Consider the following 23590-nt stretch of genomic DNA (forward strand, 5'->3'; position numbering starts at 1 on the left):
TGTTTTGGAGAATAGCTTGACTCCCTCTCCTGTGGGGCAGCCCCTCAAATACTTGAATACTGCCATCATGCCATCCCTAATTCTTCTTTTCTTTACACTAGGGAAACCCAAATCCTGTAGCCATTCTTCATTAGTTTTAGCCTCCAGGCCTTTGATCATCTTAGTTGCTCTTCTCTAAACTTGTCCAAAGTCTCAATACCATTTTTGTAGTATGGTGACCAAAATTGGTTGCAGTATTCCAGGTGTGGCCTTACTAGGTTTTTATAAAGCGGCACTAACCCTTCAAGTGATCTTGATTCTGTGCCTGTTTATACAAGCCAGGACTGCATTAGCTTTTTTGGCAGCAGCTGCACACTCCTGGCTCATATTCAAGTGACCGTCCACTCCACGATCCCTCTCACAGTTACTGCTTTTGAGCCACAGCACTCCTCCTGGCCTGGCCAACTCAGAATAACCCTCCTGACTTTAATGGGATTTACAGCCATGCTGATTTATTACATTTATATGCTGCTCATCTCACACTGCAATGAGACTCTGGGCAGCATATAAGTTTAACAAATAAACACACGTTACGTTGTACAGAATCGCAGCTTCAGATGGTATGCGATGCTGTCTAATTGCCAACCCAGGACGAAAATTTCTCTCCCAATTACAATCGCGCCAAACACAAAGCGAAAGCAAAACCCCTTAACTATCATTTTTTCCCTTCAAATCTGAAGATATGAATTAAAAACATCCAAATATTGTTTATAATATTCAAAACACATGACGTTGATTGGCAGAATGATCAAATCATACATGGGTCTTGACAAGTGCCTAGATTAATGTCAAATGCAATTAATGCTGAAAAGATTCACACCAAGCCCGTACTGAAACTATATAACGAACGCCAAGTGTCCCTCAAAGACAAATTCAGATTTTGATTTCAACCTTTACAAAACCAAAACGTCTCTGAGCCTGAAATTCTGCCTTGCCGGTTAGGAAGCTATCAGGACATCGTGATGGGGGCGTCAGAAATCAACAAGATGGCAGGAATGGTGCCAGGATTGAAGTGCTACCCTTCTGTACAGGCAGATTTTCTGTAGGGCAGATTATGTCATTTGGCAGAGATATCTATGCTTTGAACTCTTACAAAAACATCTTCATATTAATACTTTTTTTCAGGCCAGAAGGAAAGGGCCTTCGCTGTCAGTTCCGGTCTGCTGTATAAACTGCACTCTCTCTGCCTCTGGATAAAGCCTTCTCGGGTCTGTTCAAGAAATGTTTTGGGGTTTATAGGCTGCAAGTTGTCTTTTTCAATTATCCTTTCCATTCCTCTGTCTTCATAGGACATGGAATCATGGGGCTGGAAGGGAGATCTTTCTTTCGTTGCTATCTACGGGATGCTTGGATAGGAGGAGATTAATATAACAATTGCATCAGTAATTTCACTCAATGACGACGTGCCCATCTTAAAAGATGTACATCATCTATTCACCGCATAAAAGAAAGATCGGATAATTGCCCTTAGGAAGCAAAAGTAAAATGGGCCTGCTCTTTAGGACACGAGAAAGGTAACTAGAAAAACAGGGCAGTGGAAAGTTTTCCAGAATACAACACATTAACCATTAATGACAACCATTCTTACCAGGCAGTCCACTCAGACTCACATTTACTAACACGTTTATAGAAAGTCTCACAGCTTGAGACAATTTCACCAAGGTTGCAAAAGGTGAGCCACCACGGGGACTCTCTTGGGTAGTGAATTTATTTTTATTTACAGGTAATCCTTGGCTAACTAACACAATAGGGTCCCAAGTTTCTGTTGCTAAGCGGGACAGTTGCTAAGTGAGTTTTGCCCAATTTTATGACCTTTCCCACCACAGTTATTAACTGAATCGCTGGTTATTATGTTAGTAACACAGCTGTTAAGTGAATCTGGCTTCCCCATTGACTTTTCTTGTCAGGATCGCGTGAGATCTCAGGACACTGCAACCGTTGTAAAAATGAACCAGTTGCCAAGCCTTTGAATTTGAATCCCATGCCTATGGGGAAGCTGCAACAGTCATAAGTGTGAAGAACAGTCATAAGTCACTTTTTTCAGGGCTGTTGTAACTTCGAACAATCACCAAACGAACTGTGGTTAGGTTGAGGACTACCTGTTTTAAACAAATTTATGTAGATGCCAAACTCAGAGATAAGTGACTCTGGATGGCACTGTTGTTGTTGTTAGTTGCAAAGTCATGTCCAACCCATCGCGACCCCATGGACAACGTTCCTCCAGGCCTTCCTATCTTCTACCATCCTCTGGAGTCCATTTAAGCTCACGCCGACTGATTTGGTGACTCCATCCAGCCTCCTCATTCTCTGTCGTCCGCTTCTTCTTCTTTTGCCCTTCATCTTTCCCAGCATGAGGCTCTTCTCCAGGGAGTCCTTCCTTCTCATTAGGTGGCCAAAGCATTTGAGTCTCCTCTTCAGGATCTGGCCTTCCAAAGAGCAGTCAAGGTGGATCTCCTCTAGGACTGACTGGTTGGATGGCCTTGCAGTCCAAGGGACTCGCAGGAGTCTTCTCCAGCACCACAGCTCAAAGGCCTCCATTCTTTGGCGCTCAGCCTTTTTTATGGACCAACCTTCACAGCCATCCATTGCAACTGGGAAAACCAGTCTTGACTAGACGCACTTTTAACTAAAACATTTTTTTTAAAAAAAACAATAGAATAGCTTTGGGCTACAAATTGTGGTATCTTCTGTCCTGGTATCCTTTTGAGTGTCCTGAGAGTTAAAAGCCAACACATTTGGAAGGTACAACAAAGGGAAAGATTCACATATGCCCTGTTAGCTGCGTTAATAATCATCCATGTTTCAAACAACTTCATTTTATCTGTTCGATGTCATCAAACGAGGAGCTTCAAAGGCTACTTTCCTACAGAGAGTTCACAAAGAATTCCTTATCTATTACAATTTCACCTTGCTTTTCCTATTCCCCCCCTTTTCTCCCCCTTGAATGTCAATATCTAGATTTATTTATTTATATTTCCTATTTCTAAACCGCTTATCTCCCTCAGAGAAACAATACAGGTAGTCCTTGACTTACAACAGTTCATTTAGTGACCGTTCAAAGTTACAGCGGCACCGAAAAAAGTGACTGAGGACCGCTTTTCACACTTACGACCACTGCAGCATCCCCATGGTCACGTGGTCAAAATTCAGATGCTTGGCAAGTGGTTCATATTTATGACCACTGTGGTGTCCCAGAGGTCACTTCGTGCTCCCCTTTTGCGATCTCCTGACAAGCACTGTCAATGGGGAAGCCAGGTTCACTTAACGACCGCGTTACTAACTTAAAAATGCAATGATTCACTTAACAACTGTGGCAAGAAAGGTCGTAAAATGAAGCAAACTCGTTTTATTTAGCAGCATAAATTTGGGGGTCAATTGTGATTGTTAAGTTGCTGAGTACCTGTACTTCCCACGACTTCCAGTATTTTGGTTTTGCATGACCCCCAAGTAACATTGATAAAGGTTAGAAATAAATGACCATAGGTTTGTATAGTGTCAATTTTGTTGCAACTGAGCTAGTAATTGTTGGTTGGGAAGATTACTTGGGAACCTTGTGTTTCTGGAAAGTAATATAATATTACAACAGAGGTGGAAATGACCTTGGTCTTCTAGTCCAACCCCTGCTTAGGCAGGGAACCCTATACCATTTCAGACAAATGGCTATCCAACATCTTATTAAAGACTTCCAGTGTTGGAGCATTCACAACTTCCGGAGGCAACTTCTGTTCCACTGATTAATTGTTCTGTCAGGAAATTTCTCCTCAGTTCTAAGTTGCTTCTCTCCTTGATTAGTTTCCACCCATGGCTTCTTGTTCTACACTCAGGTGCCTTGGAGAATAGTTTGACTCCCTCTTCTTTGTGGTAACCCCTGAGATATTGGAAGACTGCTATCCTGTCTCCCCTAGTCCTTCTTTTCATTAAACTAGACAATACCCAGTTCCTGCAACCGTTCTTCATATGTTTTAGTCTCCAGTCCCCTAATCCTCTTTCTTGCTCTTCTCTGAACTCTTTCTAGAGTCTCCACATCTTTTCTACATCGTGGCGACCAAAACTGAATGCCGTATTCCAAGTGTGGCCTCTTGATGATATCCCTCTGTTTACAAGATGTAAAATGTTCATACCTGCACACCAAAGATACCTTGTGTGCAACAACATTTTCCCGTAACATAAATATGAGCTTAAGGCTCAGGTGTCAACATTGAGATGTCCAGAAATGTCTGTATACTCCATTGATTTGTCTCTTCTGCTGGGGAAACACAGCGATATTTGCAAATCTGGTGTTTAATACTAAATAAATGTAATTAGGTTTTCAGGCAAATTAGTAGCTCCAGAAAGATTCACGCCAAGTAACCTTTTTAAGTCCTGAAATTATGGATGCAGTGTTTTATCTTATTTTAGAGGAATCCAATCACAAGTAATAATAAAAAAAAAACAAGTGCGATATATGAGCAGCACTGCCTCCCATCAACATTTCCCTATGCATACATTTTGCTTTATCACATTCTATGCAGACTTCTTGGCAACAACTTTGGCAGAAATCACACAGGAATTTTCCAGAAATGAATACTGTATATACTCTTTTTCCAAAACAAAGCCAAAAAAAAAAGAACCTGTTCTGGAAAGCAAAGCATTTTTACTCATCAAGCGAAATCCATTCAAGTATGAAATAAAGGGTCTTGGTTAGAAAAATGCCATTTATAGATTTTTTTTTTCAAACCGAAATGGTTTTTAAAAGATTTTAGTACCTGGAGATTTCAAAGGTCCTGAAAGCCTGTGAACCACACAGGATTATGTGATACAGGCAGCTATATAAATTGAATAGAGATGTGACTGGTTTTAACTCCTACTAGCAGTGTTTTCTCAACTTTTGGTAGCTTGAAGACATGTGGACTTCAATTCCCAGAATTCCCCAGCCAGCTGAGGAACTCTGGGAGTTGAAGTCCTCAAGTCTTAAAGTTGCCAAGGTTGGAGACCCCTGATCTATAAGACAGGTGGTATCAAAGCTGAGAAGCTTTGCAGATCTTTCCCCCCCCCTCCACTTGAATGGAGGATATTTATTTAGAAAATGAGTAAGAGTGAATAGCAAAGAGGAACAATTTTTCCTACCCAACAAGAATAAAGAGGGTGTTTTTGGAGTTGTGTTTGTTAAACCCCCTGACATAAGACAGAATGCCAAGTTTATGTGGAGACAAAGAAACACACAAAGAGCATATTCTTGTTAAGTACACCCACCGTCTTTTCTGTTTTACGTAGCACTGCTATCCTGACTCAAATGGTTTTATTAAAACCCTTAAGGCAAACGTTCCCCTTGTGTGTGTGTGTGTGTATATGTGTGTGTGTGTGTGTGTGTGCGCGCGCGTGCGCGCGTGCGCGCATGCGCGCACTAGTTGTTCCCAACTCTAGGGGGCGGTGCTCATCTCCGTTTTAAAGCCGAAGAGCCAGCGCTGTCCAAAGACGTCTCCATGGTCATGTGGATGGCATGACTCAACACCGAAGGTGCACAGAACGCTGTGACCTTCCCACCAAAGCTGGTCCCTATTTTTCTACTTCCATTTTTTACGTGCTTTTGAACTGCTAGGTTGGCAGAAGTTGGGACAAGTAACGGGAGCTCACTCCATTACACGGCACTAGGGATTCGAACCACCAAACTGTGGACCTTTCTGATTGACAAACTCAATGTCTTAGCCACTGAACCACGGCACCCCTTATTAAAACCCTTATCAGTGCAATAAAAGCAAACATTCCACAAAGTAAAGTGCAACATGCTTGTATTCCAGGAGGAAGTGCCTAAACTCTCTCAAAGATCAGCTGATAAAGTCTAAGAGGCAACCAGGAAAACTATACCCACAATTCTTCATGGCACAACATGTTAGAAGCAGCCTTATTGTTTTAAAAAATATGTTTAACCCCTACAAATAGAGAATGACTCTTTAAGATAGAGTCAATTCCGCAATTCACAGGCTTTTTTTTTTTAAAGCAAGCTGAATAGGAGCCAATAGCCATATGTCTGCTTGGGGAAGGGTCTGTAACTTCAACTTGATGAAAGACAAGGCGGTTTTGCGGGCGAATCCCAAAACCCTTTTCCCTGCTCGCTCATCCTTTGATGCGTCTCCCAGCAGGCAGCTCTGAAGGAAGAGCTGTATCCCGCCCACGCAGCAAGGCAGGATTAGATAGATATATTCAGGATTAGATAAGTGCTTGAAGTTGCAACAATACGAATGGCGGTACAGGAGGTGTTTAACACCCTGTCCTTACACACACATATGTGGTCAGTTAAACAAGGTTTGGACCTTCCTGCAGTCACATTCCTGAACAAAGTGGAACGGGAGTCCCCTGAAGTCAGAACAGCCAAGCAAAAGGGATGACCCAGCTCTTAAAGGTGGAAGGAATGCATCAAAGTACAGTATTGGAGGTTAAACCTACATCTCTTTCCCGAGTGAAGTCAACAATTGGCTCCCTAAAAACAAACTGACCTCGGCAACATACACTGGGAAATTTGCAGAAGCAGGCAGGTTTTCCTCTAACTACTGCAGGGGTCTCCAACCTTGGCAACTTTAAGACTTGTGGTCTTCAATTCCCTTTCTTAGCCAGCCTCAGTCCACAAGTCTTAAAGTTGCCAAGGTTGGAGACCCCTGAATTATAGGTTACTCCAGCGGTTAGGGATCCATGTCTAGAACAGCAAGGGTGGGGTTCCCCCCCCCCAAAGTACTTTGGAAACACTTGGAATTATTTCTGGGACATATGGAGAACATAACTGCATCTGTTCCCATCATTAGATTTCTTGGACTGCATTCATAAAGGCAAGCAATATTAATGAGTCTTCAAAACTTCACTCAAAAAGGAACTGTCAGTGTATCCCTTACACTTAAAAACCTAAGCTAACAGTTATCAATTGCATTTCTACAGCCCAAATGCTGTGAGGGATTAAGCATCCCCTTCCCCCCCACTTAACAAATCTCAAAATGAGCAGATGCCACATCTAATTTTTTAAAACGCTCATTGCAACACACCATCAACTTCTTAAATTTGAGCTGCTGCTACACTGTCTGAACTCCAAATGGTTGCAAATAATTTTCAAACTGCTCCAATTTTCACATTAATGCTACCCTCCACCCCAGCTCACACCCATCCTTCATTGCCAATCACACTATTATCCCTCATCAGATTCAGTCTTAATGAACCAAGGGATGAAAAAAATCATATGCTGAAAACAAACAGAGATGCCCCATAACTAAAAATAAACCTCCCTCGTTGGATCATCCATGTTTATCTGATTCCTAATTACCGCTCTTAGCTAACCTGTTATACAAGCCTATCTACCTGCCTCCCATCCAGTAGCAACTCACACCTCTCCCTCTCAGTTCTGTGCTCCTAATTCTGCCAGTTCAATTCATTCCCCCATTCACAAACAGTTTCATTAATTTGCTCTCCCTTCTAGATCTGCAGGCATCAAGCTGGGTTGTACTGAGAATGCCGGCCTACCCTTGGTTCCTTTGCCAAGGAGAAATAAGGAAGTCAACTCCCCAGTTATTCTTTTGTCTTTGATTTCTGCTAAACTACTCACACCCATCCACCTTCGTAATGATGCCAACCTTTCTGAATTACTTCCCTAAGTTTCAGCCACCACACCTGCTCCAATTTGCACCCAGGATACTACACGCACAATTTGAATCTAACACCTTTCCTTTTCCTCTTAGCTGCTTCCAAATTAAAGGACATTAACCTGAAACCTTCCTCTTTCTAAGGCTTTGCTTCAGCTAATTTGCTCTGGCCACTTTAATCCAGAATAAATACCCTCTTCTTTTCCCCTAAGGGACCCTCCCCACTCAAACTCACATGGAAACCTGAAATTGGGAGAAGGAAACCAGGAGCCTGCCTGTCTTCACCTACCATCCTGTGCATTTGTTCAAAGTCAAGGCCCGGTGAAAAAGGAAACCAGCATAGGCGGTATTAAATGGAGATATCAGGAAATCAAGCCAGGTTCATACAAGTATGTGCACAAACACCCAGAACGCCCAAACAGGCTCCCCTCCCTTAAGACCAGAAAGCCATTTCAGTTTTCCCATTAAAAACAACATTTAAACCCTCATACTGTCAACCTCTCCTGTTATTGCTTTTTTCCATAGCAGAGCCACGATCCAAAACACTATAATACAGGCAGGCAGAAAAAAATGACATGTACACATTTCTAATCCTCCTGTCCCAACTCATCAGGAGGAGAAAGGGGGGGGGGGGAGAGAGAAAGGCGCCTGCAAATGGGAGTAATTTAAGCCTAATTTGAAGAAATTGGAAAAGGAGAGTATCCAAGGTGGTCATTCAAACTCCTGGTCATTCAAAGTAATTATTCAAAGCCCTGGTCATTTAAGGTGGTCAATTCAAACTCCTGGTCATTCAAGCTACCCCCCCCCAACACTCCAATTCCCTATTTACAATGGCAATTGGCCATGCATGGATAAATCTATTTTTGCTCAATAAATGAATAAACCCTGCTTCTCGGGCCACCCCTTCCAATACCCCCTCCCCTCAATCGAGTATATTCATTTATTGAGCAAAAATAGATAGCTTCAATTGACCACCTTAACTGACCAGGGGTTTGAATTGACCACCTTAAATGACATGGGGTTTGAATTGACCGCCTTAACTGACCAGGGGTTTGAATTGACCACCTTAACTGACCAGGGGTTTGAATTGACCACCTTAAATGACCAGGGGTTTGAATTGACCACCTTAAATGACCAGGGGTTTGAATTGACCACCTTAAATGACCAGGGGTTTGAATTGACCACCTTAAATGACCAGGGGTTTGAATTGACCACCTTAAATGACCAGGGGTTTGAATTGACTACCTTAAATGACATGGGGTTTGAATTGACCACCTTAAATGACCAGGGGTTTGAATTGACCACCTTAAATGACCAGGGGTTTGAATTGACCACCTTAAATGACCAGGGGTTTGAATTGACTACCTTAAATGACATGGGGTTTGAATTGACTACCTTAAATGACATGGGGTTTGAATTGACTACCTTAAATGACCAGGGGTTTGAATTGACCACCTTAAATAACCAGGGGTTTGAACTGACTAACTTAAATGACCAGGGGTTTGAATTGACCACCTTGAACTGACCCAGAGGTTTGAATGACCCCCTCGCAGACCCCCCAACTGTCAAACCCGCAGGCGGGGGTGGGGAGAGAAGCAGTCTCTGGAGACGAGGGCCTCGAAAGAGCCTTCACACGTTCTCCACGACACGTGTACTCGGGCTCCCGCACGACGACGACGCCCCCACCCCGTCGAGAGCCCCCTCCCCGTGGGAGTCGCGGGTCAGGCCGCCTCACCTGGAGATGCTCCTGGAAGCGGATGGGTAGGATTTGAGCCATGGCGGCGGAAGCGTTGTTGGGGTTTGGGGGCTCCAGCCCGACGCCGGGGTTGGGGCGCTGGCCTTTCCTCAGGAACGCAGGCGGAGCGGAGGGCGGAGGAGCCGGCGAGGGCGCCTCGTAATGGCGGGGCAGGCCGAGGAGGAGAGAGAGAGAGAGACAGAGAGAGGGAGACGCTGAGGAGAAGCAGCAGCCCCCGCGAGCGATCCGGAAACAGCTCGCGCGAGCGGAAGAACACCGACGGGCCTCCTGAGGGAAGGGAGCGCTGCGGCCGCACCTCCGCCTTATCCTCGCTCTGCCTGCGCCTTCACCTGCCGCGGATTAGCCCAGCGGCGGAAGGATCGCGCTGAACAAGAGAAGGACGAACGTAACCCGCGTAAAGGGAATCAATGGGATCGGCGGAAGGATACGGAAAGAAGCCGGAAGGGACTTTATTTTTCTCTCTCTCCGCTCTCTTCCTTTCGGCCGGCCCGCGTCTTCGTCGTGGTTCGTCGTCCTACCCCGAAGCCCCGCCCTCTCTCCGAAGTTCCCTCCCTCCCCCTCCTTTTTTTTTGCCACATCATGCGACATGGGCGGGGGGAGACGTCAGTTCCGTTCCGAGAGGAGCCCCGCCCGTCTGGGGGGTCACATGGTCGGAGGTTAGAATGGGAGAAGAAAAAAGATTCGCAAGGTGGACGTTCTAGGGCGGAGGAAGTAGAGCGCCTTGTTCGCTTCCCCCGTGGAATGCTGAAGGAGCGAAGTCCACCAACGGCGCTGCTTGAAATAGAGCGGGGGGGGGGGAGTTAAAGAGAGAATTGTGGGTTCGAATCCCGCCTGCACCTCAGGTTAGGGTGCCCTTGAATCGGTGACCTTAGAAAAAGAAAGTGAAAGTAGGATGAAAACCGTGACGTGTGTCTGTGTGTACACATACTATATATATATGGTATGTGTGTGTATATATAGATCGAACCAGCACAGGTTCGAATCCCAGTAAGGGTATGGCTAGCTGATGAGAGCCAAATACCTTGAAAAAGATCTATACTAGTCTCCCTTTATTTATTTATCAGCACAAATACAACATAGATATAGGTAGGTAGGTAGGTTTTGTTGTATTCGGGTCTTTTCCCGTGTAAGATCATAAAATCTTACACAGGAAAAGACCCGAATACAACAATACCAGCATACCTGCACCTGTGAAAATCTACGAAAACACACACACACACATACATATATATACATATACATGTATACCCTTTTCCTTGGAGTACTCCAATAAAAAGCAGTCAGAAAGTCTGCACCTCATGCCTGGCGTCCACAATTGGCTTCGGCATCAGGCTCTGATCGGAATTGGGGACAACAGTGGTTTAACTACACATGATGGCTGGATTCAAAACTCTTGTTTCTTTAAGGTAAGGCGAATGCAACAGGTAGTCCTCGACTCACAACCACAATTGAGCCTAACGTTTCTGTAACTTAAGCAAGAGTTCTACCCAGTGGTGGGTTCCAGCCGGTACAGCCCGATACGGCCATACCAGTAATAGTCAGGAGCAACGGCCACCATACCAGTATGGTGGCTCGTTTGGCCCACCCACCCGCCTGCGTTCCATACCTGTGCACACCGTGCAGTGCCTGCATGACCTCTGATGAGCAGCTGGGTGTCACAGGAGGAGTGGACTGTGCATGCGTGTGCAGTGCACATCCGGGGGGTGCATAACAGACCATGAGCAGTGTACCGGTAACGACGGTAAAAGCAACCCACCCCTGGTTCTATCCCATTTTATCACCTTTCTTGCCACAGTTGTTAAATGAATCGCTGGGGTTGTTAAGTTAGTTACTTGGTTGTTAAGTGAATATGGCTTAACCGTTGACTTTGCCGGTCAGAAGGTCACAAAAGGGGATCACATGACTGCGGGACACTGCAAGCGTCATAAATATGAACCAGCTGCCAATCATCCAAATGTAAATCCCATGAGCATGGAACTGCTGCAACGGTCATAAGTGTGAAAAATGCTCCTGTCACATTTTTTCAGTGCTGTTGTAACTTCAAACGGTCACTAAATGAAGAGTTTTCAGTTGAGGACTACCTGTACTGCAGGTAAACCTCGACTTACAACCATTCCAGTGGTGGGTTTCAACATTTTTCAGAACCTCTTCTGTGGGTGTGGCCTGCTTTGTGGGAGTGGCTTGACGGCCATGTGACTGGGTGGGAGTGGCTTGACGGCCAAGTGACCGGGTGGGAGTGGCTTGCCGTCCATGTGACCGGGTGAGAGTGGCTTGGCAGTCATGTGACTGGGTGGGTGTGGCCAACTTGAAAAATGTGGTGAAACTCACTTAACGCTGTTGCTTAGCAACCAAAATGTTGGCTCAGAAACTCTGGCATTTGAAGCATGCAAGTCTTAAAACTGTCAAGCTACAAGACCCTTGCACCTCTAACCCTTTAGGGGGAAAAAACCCCAGGGGTGTTCAAACTTGACATCTTTAAGACTTGTGGACTTCAACTCCCAGAATTCCTCCTCCAGTCATGTTGGCTCAGGAACTCTGGCACTGAAGTGTGCAAGTCTTAAAGCTGTCAAGTTACAAGACCCTCGCATCCCTAATCCTTTAGGGGAAAAAAACCCAGGGGTGTTCAAACTTGACAGCTTTAAGACTTGTGGACTTCAACTCCCAGAATTCCTCCTCTCGCTCTTCATCTTGATGATGTGCAGATGGGCGGGGGGGGGGGAACCTGGAACCAGTTCTAAACGGCACGGTAGATTTGTGGAACCTCTTCTATAGAAGAGGTTAGAACTGGCAGGAACCCACCCCTGATCCATTCATTTAATGACATTCAAAGCTACAACACTGAAAAAAAATCACACTTATGATGGTTGCAGCATCCAAAATTTGGATATGTGTATTGTCGGAAGTTAGCACCTGTGCTGGGTTCTGGATCCTGTCGCAACTGGTACGCAATGGGGCCTGGCGTCCACCACGTGCATGTGCGCAGCACATGCACAGTGCATGCATGCATACTTACTGCCCACGACATTCCAGCTGCTCGACGGAGCGTCACGCAGGCGCCATACGCTCCATGCAGGTACGTGAAAGCCCCATTCGGCTCAAATACAGGTAAGGAGGACAGGCGGGTCCTCTGGAGCACCGTACCGGAACGGTACCTGATGTTCCCAGCAGGCACCGGTACCCCGTACTGGGGCGTACCATTCGTATCCCACCACTGGTTAGCACCCACCCCTCTCCTAGGAAAATGAGATACTTTAGGAAATATTAAAGGGGCAGAATATTTCCCCTAAAAGGGAGGCAGAAACTCAGCTCCTCCCCACCTTTGTCAATGGGCCATGAAGGCCTGGGCCAGTCTATTCTACATAACAAAGATCTGCCTCCTGTCAGGCAGAGCCATAATAAGAATCCCAAAGCCCTTTCATGACATCATCACCCAGCAAGAGTCAACCAGGCTTGGGACTCAGGACAGCCTACAGAGCAGCCCCTGCATGGCCCCATGGGAGTCTGACAACCAATCAGGACACAAGCTCAAATTCAAAAGCCCAGAGAGGGTATAAAACCCAGGGACTCTCAGCATCTCTTCCCTTTTTTTCTTCTTCACCCAACTTCTTCAAGGCATGTGATCCTGTCCACCATTAAAACCACCTTTCCAAGCCGCCACCATGTTTCCAGTGTCTTTTTCCCCACTTGGAGCTGAACCCAGAAGGACATTTCTTCCAACCGTCTTTAGGACAATTGCAGCCTCCTTAGTCAAGGGATTGCCATTTCTGACCTTCCCAGCCAGCTGTTGACAAGCAAAGTCAATGGAGGAAACCAGATTCGCTTAATGACCACAATTCACTTAACATTGGCAGGGATTTGGCGAGATAGCAAAAACAGGTCATAAAATCAGGCCTGGCTCACTGAAAGGCTGCCTTGCTTAGCAACTGAAATTCTGGTCCCGTTTGCAGTCAGAAGTCAAGGGTTTACGCGATTCTTCCTGGCATTCCCAAGTAGAATTTGGCAAGTTGCAGTTTTCTATCTTCCCGGGCCAAAGGATGATTGTGCAATATTAATAATAGTACGATCAATATATAAAGCACTTTAGAACATTGCAAAATGGGAACGGGGCTTTGTAGAAACCACAGTCTAAATTTAGATGTTGGGGCAGAAGAGAAACTAAAGTCACAATAAAAGGTAAAGGTTCCCCTCGCACATATGCGCTAGTCGTTCCTGACTCTAGGGGGCGGTGCTCATCTCCGTTTCAAAACCGAAGAGCCAGCGGTGTCCGAAGATGTCTCTATGGTCATGTGGCTGGCATGACTAAATACCGAAGGTGCATAGAATGCTGTTCCCTTCCCACCAAAGGTGGTCCCTATTTTTCTACCTGCATTTTTACGTGCTTTCGAATTGCTAGGTTGTCAGAAGCTGGGACAAGTAACGGGAAACAGGAAACAGGAAAGCAGCCTCTAGAAAGTGTTTTTAAGTCGCCAACTCCTGTTGCAAATGAGTGAACACCTCAGGTGATGGAAAAGCAGGAAAGATTCACCAAAAAGTTAATAAGAGTTGAAATTCTAAAAAGGGCAAGAGATGATGGATAGATATAGAATATTTTCAACATGGCGGTTATTTTAGTAAGTGTTAGAAAAAAGAAGTAGAAATTGGGAAAAGAGTATTATGTACACTGAAAGATTATAATTACTACTATATGTATACACAAATGCTAGCTGAAGTTGAAAAATTACAATTATGTATATGTAAATGGTGATATGATCAGAATTGTATGCAAAGTATAGTAACCCAGATAATTACACTGTTCGCCAAGTACTTATGGATGTTAAAGAAAAAAGATCATTACAAATTATATATATATATGAAGCACCGAGCCTGAAGATGACGAATGAGACTTCGTCGAAACGTCGCCAAGACATCTCCAATTTTACGCGGGAGAAAACCCGAATAACTAGAGACATATATATATATACACATACATACATACATACATACATACATACATACATACATACACACACATATATATATACACACACATATATACACACACACACACACACACAGACATATATATACACACACACACACACACACACACACACACACACACACACACACACACATATATATATATATATATATATATATATATATATATATATATATGTATGTATGTATGTATAAAAGAATGCATAGTGATGATGACCTGGATTGTCCAAAGATGAAGGTCTTAGTAACCTTTTAATTTTTTTAATGATTTTTAAAAAAATTTTCAATTTAAAACAAATACAGCATCCTTCTTTACATGCTATAGAAAGTGTATCAGTTGGTTACAAAAAGGCTTTCGTGCATCTCTTCCACAGTCAACAAACATAATTCATATTAACTTAAGTATTTTAACTCAAATATTTATACATGTCACCATCATCCTCTCTCCATTTTCATTTGACTATAATTGTTTAAGCGTCCTTCATCCTAAAATATACCAAAATTTAATACATAGCCACATATTGGCCTTTCAATTACTATTTCTAAAATCTTCCACTAACACTAAATCCTTGTGTCCTATTCTAGCTAAACATCCATAATATTTAATAACAAAGTCTTCTAATCCTTCTTTCCAAATCAGTTTAAAGTTTACATCCAGTTTCCTTATGTTATACCCATATCTATATATCAGGGGTGGGTTTCTTGCCTCGTTCCAACCGGATCGGTTGGAACGAGGCCGGCGGCGTCCTCACGCACGCACGCGGCGCGCGCATGCGTACTAGCATCTGCGCGATGCTCCAGCTGCTCCTGGAGGATCGCGCAGGCGTTCTGCGCATGCGTGGAAAGCGCAAAATTTGAAAAAACCGGGTAAGGAGCGGGCGCAGGTGTGCGGGCGCGCGCGGGCGCGGGGGGGGCTTCGCCGTTCCCGGAAGTTACTTACTTCCGGGTTCGGCGACCAACCGGATCGCAGGGACCGGTGCGAACCGGTCGAAACCCAGCCCTGCTATATATGCATTGTTATTCTTATCCCTCCTTTATTTGACTATATCTTGTATCATAACATTTTCCCCCTAATAATTATCAAAACTTTAATTGTATCTTACTTAGTTCTTTATTATTATTATTATTATTATTATTATTATTATTATTATTATTATTAACCTTTATGTATAATCCAAAGGGATTGCTAATCTTCCTTACATGGGTGCCATTCAATATTCATATCCAATTATACTCATCATAACACTACACATTGTATACATTAGTAATATTATCATTTATTTATTTAAGCTATATCTATTATCAATAAATTTCACTAAGTTTAACTAGTTTTAAATTATATTCTTCCATCTATCAACCTGTACCTTTCCAATAGCAAAACAGTCTCATATCTTCTGCCATTTATGGTGCCAGTCCTCTAATCACCTTCTTGGGCAGCTTTATATAGACTTCTTTTAGCAACTCCTTGCTTATAAGATCTCTCATATAATCTTGATGCCCTCTTTCTGCTTTCTTATTCACCTTATCTTTGATTGTCAGCAGTGTTATCAATGCTTTTGCTAATAGAATTTCTCTCTTTAAATCCATAGATTCTTTAGTTTTGTCTTCTTCTGTATCTTGCCCTCTGGAATAGATTTCCTCTCCATTTAATTCCTCTTTCAGTATTCCATTCTTTCCATTTTCAGAGACAAACCAATCACCATAAATATCAGCAGGTTTAATCTTTTTATATTCATTTTCCACTTCGATTTTTTGAGTTTCAATCACCGCGTTTTGCATTTGATAGACATCCTCAATTTCATCATCATATTTTATTGTTATGTGCTCTAAGTATTCCAGTTTTTTCTCTATTCTTTCATATGTATTTGATAATTTCTGTATTTCTGAAAGTATCTTTTGCAAACTTGAGACTTCTATTTTCTTTTGAAATTGTGTCATTCTAACACAGCTGTTCTAGCTTGGAAGGTTAATAAAATTAAAGCATAGATTGACAAAGAACGTTGTTTTCACTTTTCTCTGATTAGAAATATACTTCAAAGGGACATCTGTGTGCTTCTCTTCTTATCGCTCTCTGTAGCCAAGCAGTAAAACCTTGTATTGCCAAGTCAAAACAATTCGTAGAGGGAAAATAGGTGTTCCATTTTCAATACACAAAACTCCAATCAACAAATTCTCCCAGCCTCCGAGCAGCGTTAATACTGTTGAAAATCTAATTTCCTTTTGTATCTTTTTTGTATTTCAAGTTAGAAAAAAGAGTCCAATCTTTAAATGAATTAGAAAAATATCCACAGCAATGAAAGAGGAAAACTTTAGTCCATAGGTTACAGAGAACAATAAAAGAAAAAATAGAAGAAAACTTAATCCATCCGTTTCAAAAGGCTTGCATAAATTCCATCCATTAAAATAGCATTTAAAAAGTAAGATAACCACTGTCCAAAACCATTTCAAATTTAATCCCGCCGCTTGATTCTTCTATTCCCCAATTTAGATTAATTTTAAGTTTTTATAGGCAGTCTCTTCCTAAAACAGTAAAAGTTCCACAGCAGCTGGAAACACTTTCTCTTTCCGTATCCTTCCATTTTGGAGCGGCCCCGACTTTGTCAACCTTGGCTGGATTTTTTGTCGCTGGCTTGAAGAACTTCTCTTGCTTCTTTCAGGGATTTTGCTATATCCCTGAGGTCAGCAAGACGTATTCTTCCTATTCACCGCTCTTCGGGATGGTTTAGGTCCGATTGGACCACCCAGCGGCAAAAGTATTGGCTGCCGTCTCAGAGCATCGAGACCGCATGTCCATCTCGTCGTGACGTTGGCTCCTCCTCTCAGTAAACTTTTAATTGTTGACCTCTTTGGTTTCTCTGGCCAAAATATATGGATGGTCCTGTGATGCTTTGAGCAGAACAATTATCATCATTTATCATCACTTTTTTTACACTAGCCGATAATTCAGCGTTGCCCGGGTATTTATTTATATGGGGAAAATGTCTGGACCAAACATAATTTCTAATGTTGGATTTCCCCCCTTACCAGAGGGAGCCCCCTTGTGGAGTACTGTGAAACCATTACCATGGTAACCACTGTGCTGTACAGTGGAAGCCATTTTATGGCAGTACAGTAGAAGGTATATGAAGACACAAAAGGCTGTATCTTAACAGAACACACACCCCGAAGGGTATTAGGGGTGTCTTACCCCCACAGTATTTGTTTCCAGAGAGTAAGTCATCTGTGTACCAAGTTTGGGTGAAATTGCTTGAGGCAGTGCAGAGTTATGCTTGAACACACAAACGCACACATTTATTATTATGTATGTATGTATGTATGTATACACACACACACACGCACATATATGTACGTATGTATACATATGTATATGTGTTTTCTAAGGTTTTCGCGGGTGTTAGTATGTAGGTCTTTGGTTATTCGGGTTTTCTTCCACGTAAAATTGGAGATGTCTTGGCGATGTTTCGACGAAGTCTCATTCGTCATCTTCAGGCTTGTTTGCTCAGCTTGCTTCCAGGAGCAATGTGAGATCTCAGCTGTTTCTTCCTTTTAACTGCCAGTGGGGGTTTGAGCTGATTGGGTGGGAGCTTGGCTGTGTTCTAATTGGTTGGGGGTTTGTGTTTCATATGTATATATATTTATTTCAACCCCCCCCCCAAAGAATAGTTTGGATTGTGAGAGACCTAGAGATGCGTTTGATAAATAAATTAAATATTCCCTCCACAAAAAAGAACACTGCAGTCACCCGAGCCCGATGCTCATTCTTGGCTGGCGGTCTCCCGACAGACAGAGACAATATGCTCAGGAATGCAATTTGAGCCATTATAGCAAGAGTACAAAATTTATTCCCATATTTTACCAACCGAAGGCAGCTGCTGCAGAATATATTACACGCACACAATACAGCTCGGTAATATGAAACAAGAAAACTGTACATAAAAGCTCCCGTTTGAAAATGGAACTTACCCAAATAATTCAGAAGCGATAAGCTAAATTCAAATTGTACCACGCCAGTGGGGGGGAAAAAAATCAATGGCTCTACATGAAAACGAGAAACAAGATCTCCCAAAAGTTAAATATATTCATTTCAGGATTCCCCTCCTCCCCAATTTGGGGAAGAGGAGGAATCCGGATTTATTACGATGATGCCCTAATGTTTAGGTAAAGATAAAGATTCCCTTGGCACATATGTGCTAGTTGTTCCCGACTCTAGGGGGCAGTGCTCATCTGAGTTTCAAAGCCGAAGAGCCAGGGCTGTCCGAAGACGTCTTCGTGGTCATGTGGCCAGCATGACTAAATGCTGAAGACGCCTGGAACGCTGTTAGCTTCCCACCAAAAGCGGTCCCTATTTTTTCTACTTGCATTTTTTTTACACGCTTTCGAACTGCTAGGTTGGCAGAAACTGGGACAAGTAACGGGAACTCACTCCATTATTCGGTGCTAGGGATTCGAACCGCCAAACTGCCAACCTTTCTGATCGACACGCTCAGTGTCTTAGCCACTGAGCCACCGTGTCCCGCGCTAATGTTTACACATCAAAAATTCTCATCGGTTTGCGATTGATTTCAGCAGAACCGCGAACTAGCTTTTTAACCACGTATCTTAGTTGCGTGTAATGAATTTTCCTACTACTGCAATTCGTGGGATACACCACAAGAGACCCCAGGGACAAGCGAAGGTAAAATACCATACTTTTCAGAGTATAAGACGCACCGGACTATAAGACGCACCAAGATTTTGAAGACGTAAATTTAAAACAAAGGTTTTGCACTCTGCACGCCTCCCAAACCCTCTGCACGCCTCGTTTTTTGTGAAAAATGGGGCATGTAGAGAGTTTGAAAGGCCTGCAAAGTGCTTGGGGGGGGGGGAGAAGCGAAAAACAGCCAGTTTTACATGAAAATGGACCCATTTTTTGCCAAAAAAGGGCATGCATAGCCTTTAGGAGGCTTGTAGAGTGCTCCAGGTGGGTGGGGGGCAAAACCGAACAAAAAGGGCCCATTTTTTTGCTCGTTTTTGCCCTCCCCAGCCCCCAGGAGAGCTTTTCAGACCTCCCAAACCCTCTGCACGTCCATTCTTGTGAAGAGAGCAGGGTTTCAAGAGGCAAAAAAATGCTATATTCAGTGTATAAGACGCACCGATTTTCACCCTCTTTGGGGGGGGGGGAAAGGTGCTTCTTATACGCTGAAAAATACGGTAATTCGGATTGATACAGATAGTTTCCTGTATGACCAGTTGCTTGGCAACCATTTGAAGTTATGACAAAACTCCATGGGTATATTTGCAACCCTGATTCAAAGTTCTGACAGCTGTGCCCTCTGCTGTCATGTGGTCATAATTCAGGTGCCCAGCAATACATCACCTTTATGGCTATTTGCAACATTTTGATGTCATATACCTGCGTTTTAGGATGGTTTTGACCAAATTTACAGTTTTGGGCAAAATTGGGTCAATGACCGCCATAAAAATGATCATAAAATCGGTCCTGATTTATGATGGTCATAATTATGACCATGATGGGTGGGTTGCATTACGGTCGTAACTCGAGGACGACCTATAGTTCAGACACGACTTCAGAAACACTGGGGTTTGAGGGGTCCTTGGTACTCTCTGAGCTTGCTTGTTTTCTTGTAGACATTTCATTACCCAACTAGGTAACATCATCAGTGCTAGTAAGGAGTTTGCGGATGCCTCTTTGACAGTTTCTTGACTCAAGGTAAGTAAACATGGGGCTGCCCTTGAAGAGTGTTCAAAGACTTCAGCTAGTCCAGAATGCAGCCGCGCAAGCAATAGTGGGTGCACCTAGGTACACCCACGTTACACCTATCCTCCGCGAGCTGCACTGGCTGCCCATTGGTCTCCGGACACGCTTCAAGGGGCTAGTCGTTACTTATAAAGCCCTGCATGGCATCAGACCTGGGTACCTGAGAGACCGCCTCCTGCCATTTACCTCCCAAAGACCGATTCGATCGCACAGACTCGGCCTTCTCCGGGTTCCATCTGCCAGCCAATGTCGGCTGGCGATCCCCCGGGGGAGAGCCTTCTCTGTTGCTGCTCCGGCCCTCTGGAACGATCTCCCCGTGGAGATCCGGACCCTTACTACCCTCCCGGCCTTCCGTAAAGCTACCAAGTCCTGGCTGTTCCGACAGGCCGGGGGCTGTTGAAATATCCAGCCCCGCTTCAATTGTGAATGTTGTGCATTTTTTAATTTTTTGTATTGTCTTATTTATTCCCCTGTTTTATTGTGAGCCGCCCGGAGTCCTTCGGGAGTAGGCGGCATACAAAACTAATAAAACAAACAAACAAACAGGCCAACCCAAGAATCTCGAAGACCGCCCCCATCCACACAAACAGGCAAGACGCCAGAATATAAACTGACAGCAAACAGCACTCCTTACTAGCACTGATGATGTTACCTAGTTGGGTAATGAAATGTCTGCAAGAAAACAACCAAGCTCAGAGAGCATCAAGGGTCCCTCCTTTCAACCCTGAGCTACAAATCCTCTCCTTTATTGATACCCTGGAGTTTGGCACCAATGCAGTCCAAACAACTCTTAGCAACCAACCTAGAGTATAAGATGTAATACCGATCCCTAAAATAGATCCCGCAAGGGACGATGGCCTCAGTAAGGAAGCAGAAATTCTCACAAGCTCCGACTAACACCTACATCCCTCAACGCTGCCTCATTCTTGCTGATTATCATCATATCATCTTCATTTTAACAACCCCATCATCCCTTGCGGGATGAAGAATGGAGCAAGCAGAGTGTTTTAATGGCCAGACGCCCCTCCTGTTGCCAGGGTGGAGTTTTGTTTAGCAGATATATTCTCGGTGTGCCCAATAACAACTGATAGTCATTATATACCAGATCGTATTTATTCTCCTTAAAGGGATAAAGTGAATCTTCAAACTTTTGAAGAATCAAAAGTTGAAGTTGAAGACCAGAAGGTCCTGGATCTTCGACTTGTCCTCCCAGTTAGGACCAACCATGTACACTCTTGTCCAAAATGCCAACGATCCCAATAGGAACCAGATTGATAGCAGTGGCTGCCATGTTGACAGTCCTAGCTGGAGTCCTTAGCAGAATTGCTGGATCCTTCCATTCTTTGCTGCTTCCTCTCCAGGTACCGAGCGCGAGCATCTCTGATCGACTCTTCGTCGTTCCGCTTCTCCATCTTCCTGGCAGGCTCACCTGGTGCCTTTTCTGAAGACAAAAGACCAGAGTTCAAAATGATGAAGGAACAGGAGAACTCCCGTCTGTTCTGACCCAGGCTTCCTTAACAAGCATGAAGCAGAGTCTGTCTCCCTGCAAAACCTCTTTTATTTATACGTCTGTGAATTCCTTTCATTCACAGTCAGCAAGGCTTGGCAAACAGTCTTTCAAAGGAATATTTATCAACACAAACCTTATCTCGCTTGGCGAGCTGCCAGATAACTAGTTTCCAACACTTGGCACAGAGTCTCTTAAAGTCGCAAACAGAACTTTCCACTCTTAAAATGACCGAAGGAACAAATTGTTTCCTGCAAAAGCCCCCGTTCGCTCCTCTGTTGTTTTCTATGGGAGGGGCCAATCACCTCCAAGGTGTGGGTCTACTTCCAAGTCAACCCTGCTTTCTTAGTTGTTCTTCTCTTCTGGCGGTTCCACCACAAAACCGCGTTCGACTAAAGCACGCTCGACGAAACCGCGTAGCTGACGTCATCACAGGGCGACAACAGCGCGGAGAAAAAAGCACGCTGTAAACGCTAAACCTAAAATTAACCCCTAAACCTAACCCCCCTAAACCTAATCCTAAACCTAACCCTAACCCTTAACCTAACCCTAAACCTAACCCTAACCCTAACCCTTAACCTAACCCTAAAGCTAACCCTAAACCTAACCCTTACCTTAAGTTGAATCGGCTTGCTTTCAAAGCGCTATTTAAAGCGCCCTTCTTTCTCCGCGCTCGCTGTTGTCGCCCTGTTGATGACGTCAGCGACGCGGTTTAATCGGGCGCGCTTTAGTCAAGCGCGGTTTTGTCATGCCACGCTTCTGGCAGCTCTGCGCATGCGCACACTGGGAACAGGCTCCAACTGTTCCTCTGCCTCACTGCTGTCTAGCTCCCTCTCTGCCTCTGATGCAGAGCCCTTGTCTGAGCTTTCCTCAGCCCCCAGGACTGGCCCAGGTTCCTCCCCACCTCCTCACTGTCTCGATTCTGCTGCCAGCTCTGCTGGCCACAGGCAGGCCACAACATCATCTACAACCATCCGCTGTCTCCTCCAGTCAGAGACGCCATCGTAGGCTTAAGCTTTGCATTCGCTAGCTGTCAGTACAGTCTGCCATGTACAGGAGAGGAAGCTGGACGGGAGTAGCGAAGAAGGGTACCATCTCATTGTACCTTCCAGGGACACCATCTCAAGATCAATGCTCTGGGAATGGAATGCTCACCTGCCGGCCGTTAAAAAGACATTCCCAAAACAATTTATTCAAATATAATTGGACGACAAGGGACCAGGAACAGGATGGGAAAAGTTAACGGGCAAACTTCAGCATGCAAACTTCAGTTCCGGCTTTGCTATTAGTACAATCCACTTGGCTTTTAGTAGAAATATACCTTTCACTTCAAATGGAGTCGAGGGTCTTTCTTAGCTAAGGGACCAAGTCGGGGCAGGTCTGACACCTCCTCTCTCATCACTTAACCTAGACATGGATTACCTTCTGACCATCCCACCACTTTCAAGCTCACCGTTCTGTCTTTTGAGGTCTTCCTTCCTCTTCCAATTAGCCATTTCCTCCTCTGTCACGTTCTGCCGGGCCATGCTGCTCAGCTCATAAGCATCGATCTGGTGAAGCCGAGGAAGCAGATCCTGCACCCAGGTGTAGCGAATTGGACACACCGTCCTTAAGTAAATCTTGGAGGTCACCACAACATCGTGGAAGAGGATCCAGTCCAGCTGGTCTTCCTGATCATAGAGCTAAAAACGGTCCAGGGATATAGGTAGAACACAGAACAATAGGGTTGGAAGGGACCTTGGAGGTCTTCTAGCCCAGCCCCTGACAAACATCTGAAAGGGTTTCCTTTTTCTGTGGACCAACCCACTTGGAGACCCCGGAACAGGAATGTTCCTAGTAGAACAGAATTGGGGAACAATGATCCTTGAGAGACCGCCTCCTGCCAATTACCTCCATGCGACCTATTAGATCGCACAGATTAGGCCTCCTCCGAGTTCCATCCGCCAGTC

The 23590-nt window shown here is 44.3% G+C and overlaps 2 protein-coding genes across 5 annotated transcripts in view; both read right to left on the minus strand.

Annotated features, from left to right (window-relative positions):
* CLTC (clathrin heavy chain) overlaps positions 1 to 9552 on the minus strand; it is a 110565-nt gene extending 101013 nt beyond the window's left edge. For 3 of the 4 annotated variants that reach the window (XM_087717111.1, XM_087717110.1, XM_087717109.1), the window contains exon 1: positions 9376 to 9552. In XM_087717111.1, coding sequence (XP_087573237.1) covers positions 9376 to 9417 — 42 coding nt within the window. In that variant the 5' untranslated portion in view covers positions 9418 to 9552. The remainder of the gene's footprint in view (positions 1 to 9375) is intronic. The other variant, XM_087717112.1, reaches the window with a different exon arrangement.
* Positions 9553 to 21234: 11682 nt separating this feature from the next.
* DHX40 (DEAH-box helicase 40) overlaps positions 21235 to 23590 on the minus strand; it is a 36128-nt gene continuing 33772 nt past the window's right edge. The window contains exons 17-18 of the mRNA XM_087717113.1: positions 23095 to 23323; positions 21235 to 21575 (exon numbers count right to left, since the gene is read on the minus strand). Of these exons, the coding sequence (XP_087573239.1) occupies positions 21436 to 21575; positions 23095 to 23323 (369 nt within the window). The 3' untranslated portion in view covers positions 21235 to 21435. The remainder of the gene's footprint in view (positions 21576 to 23094; positions 23324 to 23590) is intronic.

The sequence above is a fragment of the Thamnophis sirtalis genome, unplaced genomic scaffold (genome assembly GCF_051295495.1).
Source record: "Thamnophis sirtalis isolate CommonGarterSnake01/CBP01778 unplaced genomic scaffold, rThaSir2_p1.2 scaffold_6, whole genome shotgun sequence".
In the NCBI taxonomy this organism is placed as follows: Eukaryota; Metazoa; Chordata; class Lepidosauria; order Squamata; family Natricidae; genus Thamnophis; species Thamnophis sirtalis.